General features: G+C 53.7%; 1 protein-coding gene across 3 annotated transcripts in view; it reads left to right on the forward strand.

Moving 5' to 3' along the window:
• LOC102003847 (NADH-cytochrome b5 reductase-like) overlaps positions 1-7,857 on the forward strand; it is a 22,034-nt gene extending 14,177 nt beyond the window's left edge. For all 3 annotated transcript variants that reach the window (XM_005398531.2, XM_005398530.2, XM_013521665.1), the window contains 2 exons: positions 1,022-1,225; positions 4,733-7,857. In XM_005398531.2, coding sequence (XP_005398588.1) covers positions 1,022-1,225; positions 4,733-4,936 — 408 coding nt within the window. In that variant the 3' untranslated portion in view covers positions 4,937-7,857. The remainder of the gene's footprint in view (positions 1-1,021; positions 1,226-4,732) is intronic.
• Positions 7,858-8,266: the final 409 nt, after the last annotated feature.

Raw genomic sequence — 8,266 nt, forward strand, 5'->3', positions numbered from 1 at the left:
TTTTTGGTTTTTCTCCGGTACCGGGAACCGAACTCACGACCTTGCGCTTGCCAGGCAGGCGCTTTTGCCGCTGAGCTAAATCCCCAGCCCCACTTCCTCTTTTTTTTAAACCAGTGAAGAAACAAGTTCAAACTGGTGAAGGAACTTGCCCACATCACATAGTTGGGGATTCTATATACAGAGGCCTACTCTTCAGAATGAGGGAGGAGAATACTGCTTTGCATGGGTCGGGCAGCCTTTAAGGCACTGACCTAAAAAGTATTACTCCTCTTTAGGAGGCTCAGAGCCAGGCACTGGATTCAGAGGAAAGCAGGTGATGGTGCTGGCCCTCACTGTGGCTGTGTAGCTCTCTGGGCACTTGTGTGCATTGTCTCCTTTCTTCTAAAAGAGAGCAGGCTCCGAAGGTCCAAGGTGGGGCCTGAAATCTCTGCAGGGATGGAGGAAGCAGCGCAGAGAGCAGCGATGGAATGAAGCTGGGGGTGGACAGGGCTTTAGTGAGAGTAGATTTCAGCTCTGTGAGGTGAGAAGACCCGGCAAGGGCAGTCAGCCTGCCGTGGAGCAAGCTGCCTTGGGTAGTAGTGAGCTCCACAACAGAAGGTGTAAGCGAGGACCCTGCAGGCTGTACTGTTGGGCTCCCTTTCAGCCTCAGGGCTCCGTAATCTCTACTGCACAGACCTCACTGCCCTCCGGAAGCCAGGATGGCTTCTTGGGAGAGAAGGAACCCGACGGGGTGGGAGACCCTTTCAGAAAGGACAGTGCTGTCCATTCAAGAAAGCCCAGGAGTGGTGCACACCTGTAATCCCAGCACTCTGGAGGCTGAGGCAGGAGGATTGTTGTGAGTTCCAGGCCATCTTGGGCTACAAAGTGAGCTTAAGGCCAGCCTGAACTACACAGTGAGACCCTCTCTCAAAAAGACAAACAAACAAAAAAAAAAGAAAAGTAAAAAGACAAAAAGAAAGCCCAGGAAAGAGCAGCATGGTGGGGCGGGGAGCCCCACTCCACCTGTCCTTCTCCTCCCCAGTTTGGTGAGCTCCTTATGCTGGCTGCAGGCACGGGCCTGGCCCCCATGGTGCCCATCCTACAGAGCATCACAGACAACGCAGATGACGAGACCTTTGTCACCCTCGTCTGCTGCTTCAAGACCTTTGACAGCATCTACCTGAAGACATTTCTGCAGGAGCAGGCCCGTTTCTGGAATGTCCGCATCTTTTTTGTGCTTAGCCAGGTGAGTCCAGAGCGCCATCTTCCTTCCCTGAGCACCTGCAGTCCCCTTGCACCCATCCCGAGGACCAGTTGTGTCCTCTGTGCCCCAGGCCATACTCATCCCTTCCCCTGTGGAGCACCTGCCATGCACACAGAGCTCAGAGGAAGGGGCAGCCGTGCCCTGTCTGCCTGTCACCTTAGGCAGGTGAGCTGGGCTTTGCCCAGGGCTGCTCCTTCCTGCCCTACAGCTCCTCCCCAGTATCCTATGCCTCCTCCCTCACCCTCTGTCTTTACCTTTCGTTGGGCTGGGGGCTGGCTGTGGAATCAGGACAGGTCACTACTGTGTGAAGTCCCTTGAGGCTAGGACCACATTCCCCATCAACACTCCCTCCTCGGTGCTCAGCATGGTGCCTCTTGGAGCAGGGACTGTGCCAGCGACTGATGGAGCAAACTGCATCCAGGTGACTTCATGTAGTTGGGTCCCTGCCACCTCATTTTGTCCCTCCATGGCAGCACAGCTGCTGTCAGACTCACCAGGCTGCAGGTTCTCTGGCTGGAAGCTGCTCTACCTCCTTCTACCTCCTCCCTGGTTCCCTGTCCCCACCATTCACCCCAGGAACCCTTCCCAGACCCTCCCTGCCTGGGCCATGACGTGGGGACTCTTCAAATCCTGTCTCAAGCCCAGCCCCTCTCCGTTCGCCTTCCTGTGGTCCATAGCTCTACTTCTTCCTGCATTCCTCGGGTTGGGGGTCCCCTGCGGGGCTGGGGCACCCCTCCATTCCTCGTTACTCAGCGTTAGCCTTCTTGCCCTGTGCTGCGGACACTCCCCTTATCAGTTCACTCTTGAAGGCAGTTTGAAATAATCCCTGACAATTTACATGAATCTCACCACACTGACTGGGAAACTGGGTTTTCCTCCCCAGTGCCAGAGTTCCTGGGCTCAAGGTGTGCATGGATGTAAGAGAGGCGTGCTCAGCAACAAGAGCAGCAGAAGGAAGTGCCCAGAGCAGGGGTGTAAGGCCAGGCTGCCTTGTGCCTGAGAAGTGGGGTGAGAGAAGGCCCTGAGGCCAGGCCAGGTCCCTGCCCAAGAGCCTGCGCCAAGTAATCACCCCAGCTGCTGGCCAGCACTCTGCTGTCCCCACGCACATGCTACATGCTAGGGACACAAAGTGAATATGACCCTCTCCCAGCCCTCTGGGCACTTGCGTGTATTAGGGCAGATGCCACTGGGCACTTGACAAGGACTTCCCTGTAGGAGACCTTCTCTGGGCCTGGCACCATTCGACACACTGTATGCATTAACTCATTCAATCCCACTGGTTTCACAAGGTTGGTACTACCACAATGCCCCTTTTACAGGTTTGGAAACTGAGACACAAAATGATTAAGAACCTTTGCCAAAGTAACACAGCAGGTAGAAAGCTGAGTATGAGCCCAGGTGGTCCTGCTCAGATGTGCTTATCAGTACAGACAGCACAGAGTACTACAGGATGTCCAGGACTCTGATGGCCAGAAGGGAGGGGCTCACAGGCCGGATGGCATTTGCACCCGGCATTGAGGCATGCATTAAAGTTCACCTTCAGCCTTGGGTGGTGGCTGTGATGCTGCCAGGGGCCTGGGGTCATGCAGGTGGGTGGGTGAGTATCAAGGACAGGTAGGTAAAGGGCAGTAACTGTGGTGACTCCTACCCATCCACCTTCTCCGGACCCAGGAGGCCCCCTCCCTGCCTGGGCCCTAGTAACAGAAACCTCAAGGGCGCCCCTTTTTCAGCCACTTCCTGCCTGCTCTTCCTCACACCCGCCCACCTGCCCCTCCCTCCTGCTCTCCCTGGCCGCCCTCCCTGCGTGCTGTGACTCGAGTCGCTCTCTGGGGCTGCAGGTGTGCTGTGCTTATGCTGCCTTGGCCAGGGACTGTTCCCCCTTCCTCTCCTGGCATCTGCCTGCCTCTCACCTTTCCACTGAGGTCTGAGTCTGTCCTGGAAGCTGTTCCAGAGCCCCCAGGCTGGTGCTGGTGTTTCTCCTGCCCCAGCCCCAGCTCTTAAGTCCCCTTCCCACCTGAGCAGCAACCAGGCTTGACCCATGCAGTTGGGGCGGGGTCTGCCATACCCGCCTGGCCTGAGGGACTTGAGCAGTAGAAAGGGGAGGTAAGGCCTCATCAGGTGGAGGGGGAGCAGAAGATGAGAGAGGACCGCCTGTCCGTGGGGTCAGACCAGCCCCAGGTGGTGGGCTGCAGCATGCACACATGAGAGTAGAGGCCCCTATGGGTGGTACCCTCAGTGTGCTTTACTGGACGTGGCCTTCCACAACTTGTGTCCACATCCCATCACTCGGAGAGATCCGTCACTCAGCTGGGAAGAGGGGTTAGCATTCCCGCTCTAGCGCCCCTCGCTGCCTGCACCCTCACCCTGGGAACAATCTGGCCTTATGGGTCTGCAGAGTCACGTCCAGCTCTCGGCTGTTTTCCTTTTTTTTTTTTTTTTGGTACCGGGAATCAAACTCAGGACCTTGCACTTGCCAGGCAGGCGCTTGTGCTGCTGAGCTATATCCCTGGCTGTTTTCCTTGTTTGTGAGCTCATTGCATGGTTTCTTCTCTTCCTTAAAGTTCTTCTAAAATAAATAAATAAATAAAGTTCTTCTAGCTGGATGCGACGGGGCTTACCTGTCATCCTTAAACTTGAATTCAAGGCCAGCCTGAAACATATAGTAAAATCCTCTCTCAAAAACCACAAAAAAAAAAAAAAAAAAAAAAAGAAGACTTCAAACTACCCGTACTTAATGATTCATTCTTTTTCTTTTACATATGTTAATAAAATGCTTACTTAAAAACAAATAGAAGAGATTCCTCCAAGTCAACTGGATGTGGAACTTTCACTTCAGGACCCCAAGAGAAAAGGCTAGAGGGGCATCAAGAGGAGGAGCCTCTTCCCTGGGGCCGCCTGCATCTCTAGAGGGTTGCTGGACTGAGGGAAGAGCCCTGCTGGTGGCGACTGCTCCCTGGGCCCTGTGTTCCATGCACTCCCGTGAGGCCAGAGCCTCGTGTTTGAGCAGCCCATGTGTCCCCATTGCTTAGCACAGTGCCCGGCACCAAGTGAGTCCTCAGGAAATATCTGCCAGGTGACTGTGTCAGTTCATTGAAACCTTAAAGCAGAGGAACCAGAAGTGTGCCCCACGGCGATGGTGACAGCCTTGAAGGAATTCTGGGAAACCCTCAGTGAAGGGAACCTCCACCCAGTACAGGTGCAGCGGCTGCTGGGAGGCAGCAAGAGGTGGTGAGGATTGAGTCCTGGGCCTACCACTGCCCCTGTCACTGCCGCTCCCGTGTCCCTGGGAAATCCTTCGTCCTCCCTGAGCCTTGTCTGCAGTAGCTGTTGTGAGAGTGATGAAGGGAAGCCCAGCTCGTGGTTGGGCTTGGTGAAGGTTGGCTTCCCACCCGCCCCGCTTCGGTTTCCTCATTTGGCAGAGAAAAGCTAAACCCTGTGCGAACCCTGAGAGCCCTCAGCAGTCACCCTTGCTCTTTCTTGTCTTCCCAGGAGAGGTCCCTAGAACAGCTTCCCTGGAGTTACCGAGAGAAGACCCACTTTGGCCGCCTGGGCCTGGACCTGGTTGAAGAGCTGGTCAGCTGTTGTCGGAGAAAGCCATTTGCGTTGGTCTGCGGCTCGCCTGAGTTTACCAAAGACATGGTCAAGTGCTTGCTGTGTGCAGGCCTGGCCGAGGACTCTTACTTCCTCTTCTAGCCATGGCCTCCTTTCCAGAGCTCTGCGTAAGGGTCTGCTGTAGGGACACAAGAAGGACCTCAGGCTAGAATCAGGAGTGCAGGCCTGGCCTGCTGAAAACTTCCCGGGTGACCTTGGGCAAGTGTCCTCACCTCTAGGAGTTCCACACAAGCAAGTGCCCCGTGAGGTTAGTCATCCTCTCCAGCATCCTGTTTGCTGTGGAGACTGGAGCCTGTGGGAGCCCTGAGAGGAGAATGTCCGGCCTGGGAGGCAGAGAGGACTCCTCTGAGGAAGCCGAGTCCTGGCTGAGCCCAGGACTTGAGGGAGAGGCGCAGGAGAGAGGAGGAGCTTGCCTGGTCCCTCTCATCGGAGCTGTTCGGGGCTCCAGCTGTGACCTCAGCTCCAGCTCAGGTCAGGTGCTCCTGAGTGTTTAGGGAATGACTTCAGGAGAGGTCAGAGCTCTTTGGAGAACACGAACAAGTGAACCTTCAGTGCCGTGAGCCCCACGTGCTGAAGGCCTTGCCTTCTGTGATGACCGTGTTCGCAGAGCAAGGTGTTACCCGAGATGACCCCTGTGCTGGCCCCAGCCTTTCCCACTGTGAACAGCTTTGCTGTTAGGCTCCCTTCCCTGCCTCAGGAGCCCAGCCCAGAGTCCTTTCCCAGCAAAAGAAGAGGCAGGGGAGGCGAAAGCTCCGCCCTCCTCTGGCAGGCAACTGGCTCAGCCTGTGCCTTCAGCTCGGTGCCCTGGCGACAGTTGCTAGGGAGATCTAAAGATAGAGCAGGAGCCAGGAGACATGGGTTCTTCGCCCAGCTCTGCCCACTGAGCAGCTGCAGGTTAGGTCCACCTAGCCCTGCCCCTGACCCCTGCCCGGGCTATGCCCTCTCCAGGGAACCCTTTGCCCCTGGGCAGCACACTGCAGTTAATGAACTCAGCATGCCGCAGTCTGGGCGCAGTGTGCTGTACTATCATGGGGCCGGCTATAGGCAGTCCCAGACCTGGAATAAAAAGCAGTGGAGGCTTAGAATTGGAACCACGGAATCTAAGAGTTAGGCCATTTACAGTTCCAGAATTGCAGTCCTCCTATCCAAGCTGAAAGTTCAGGACGCCAGAAAGCGTCCAGCCTAACAGACAGACTGTATAAATGGAAAGACTGAGGCCCAACAGAACTAAATGACTTGCTAAGGTGAAACAGTTAGTGGTGGACACCAGCACGTCTTCCAGTTTCAGACCCTGCTCTGAGTTCTGCACTGCTGGTTTTCAGACCGAGCTTCAGGGGGCACTAGGGCCCTTGGCATAGATGGCAGCAGAAGTGATGGCCAGGGGGATCTCCTGGTCCCACTTCACCCAGAGCAGCTCTGTTTTTATCCAGTGTATGTGTTGGGGCTTGAAGTAGTTCCTGTTTGTCAGAAAAGATTTTCCTGTCCTTCCCAAAAGTTATATCAAATTGGACACTAAACGGTCATGCTAAGCAGCTGCGGGTGGTGCGAAGGTCTCAAACTGTTTTGCAGGAGAGGTTCCTTGTCAGCGAGGTGTGGGGGCTGCTGGCTGCACCCTCTCCAAGAATAATACACATGAACATAGTAAAATTTGGAAAGACCAACAGCCAAGAAATTTTTCGTTTGGTTTAATGCAGTTTCTCAAGCTGCTTCCTATGGCTCAGTGCTCTGTGGGTCTCAAAGGTTCTTTGCAGTGTAGTGAGTAGGAAAGGCCCTGAGAATCAAAGCTCTGAACACAGACTGTGATCTCCTCCGGCCAGGCCTCGGCCTCCTGCTCTCCCTTCCCCTCCACTAGTGCGTCATGAGCTGAATCTGTTCAGACACCAAGGAAGCATCAGCAAGTGCGACAGGCGCAGCCTTTCCACGGGGAGCTCCAGCCAGGGAGGAGGAGGTGTTAAATGCGGGCTGTGAGGGGATGCGTGTTGGGAAGCTGGAGAGTGAGGAGGGCCAGGGCCGCAGCACAGCCCCTGGAAGTCGAGGTTTCAAAAGCAGTATTCTCACTCATCACTACCCGTGTGAACGTGGTCCCATGTAAAGACTGGAGGGTCAGAGGCATTTTTTACATGTGCCTGTTCCACTTTTTGATATTTGATCAGGCAGCAGACAAGGTCAGCCAGGGTAGCTGCGAGCCCCTTCTTGTCAGCATGGGTCACCCTCCTGTCCCTTCCCTGTAGGGTCTGTGTGTGGGTGCGATCCCCCCATGCCCAGCAGTTTGTGCCATTGTATTGCCCAGATTTGCAAGTGAAGAAACGAAGCTTCTAAGACATAAAGCAATCCTCCAAGGTCATGCAGCGGGACACAAATTCTACCACGTTGTAACTGTTGTAAAGTCATAGGTAGCACATGAGTGCTCCTGGAGATACATATAAAGATTTGTGTATTACTGTGCTATTTGAAGTAGCAAAAGCTAAAAATCTACTTATATATCCATGGAAAAAAGTAACTTTGGTTTTTATGGTGCTGAGGATGGAACCCGGGGCTTTATGCACGCTAGGCAGGTGCTGTATCACTGAGCTACACTCCCACCTGTATATGCTCTCTATAAAGAATAAACAGCTCCTCATGTGTGTGTGCATGCATACACATAGAGATTGACCCTGGAGCCTCGTGTGTGAAGCACACTTTACCACTGAGCTATCCCTCCCCAGCCCCAGCAAATAGTGACTCATCCAGGGGTGCACCGGACGGTAGTTAAAATGAATGAACTGGATCTCCATGTGCCCACGTGGACTGCTTGGTATCAGCGTCATAAAGTACCTAGTGAGTAGGTGCTGTGACTACCTGTACTTGGAGGTTATTCAGCTCCAGAATAATTCTCCCGGGGAGGAGACATGCCAAATGCCAGCAAAGATTACCACAAGGGCTGGGCAGGAGGGGTGGGCCTGGGAAGGCTTTTGGCCATATCTGCACCTGTAGTTCATGATTAAAAAGAAATCTGAAATGAACATTGTAAAAACTGGAATGTTGGTATATCTGGGTGGTTGGTTCCCTGATGTCTGCTATTTATTTTTTTCTGTGTTTAATACAGTTATAAAAATTAAGGGTGGAAAAAAAATTATCCAGTGTGGCTGGTGAAGACTCTTCAGAAACTAGGGGTCTGAAAACATTCACTTCTCTCTCTGCCTCACAATAGGCTATGCCCTCTTTCACACTCTTCCGTCCGTCATTCAGGATTCTTCCTGGCACCTACTGTGTGCCAGGCATCTTCTCAGTGTGGGCAGCAGTAAAGAGTGAATCATTCCCATACTCAGACCCAACAACTCTTCCCTCTGCTTGGCCCGCTTCTTTCCCTCATTAACTCAAACAGAATAATTTGTCAGACATCTCAGTGGTAGACACATTTTTCTTCTTTGC

Source organism: Chinchilla lanigera, unplaced genomic scaffold, assembly GCF_000276665.1.
Source record: "Chinchilla lanigera isolate Chin_1 unplaced genomic scaffold, ChiLan1.0 scaffold00063, whole genome shotgun sequence".
In the NCBI taxonomy this organism is placed as follows: Eukaryota; Metazoa; Chordata; class Mammalia; order Rodentia; family Chinchillidae; genus Chinchilla; species Chinchilla lanigera.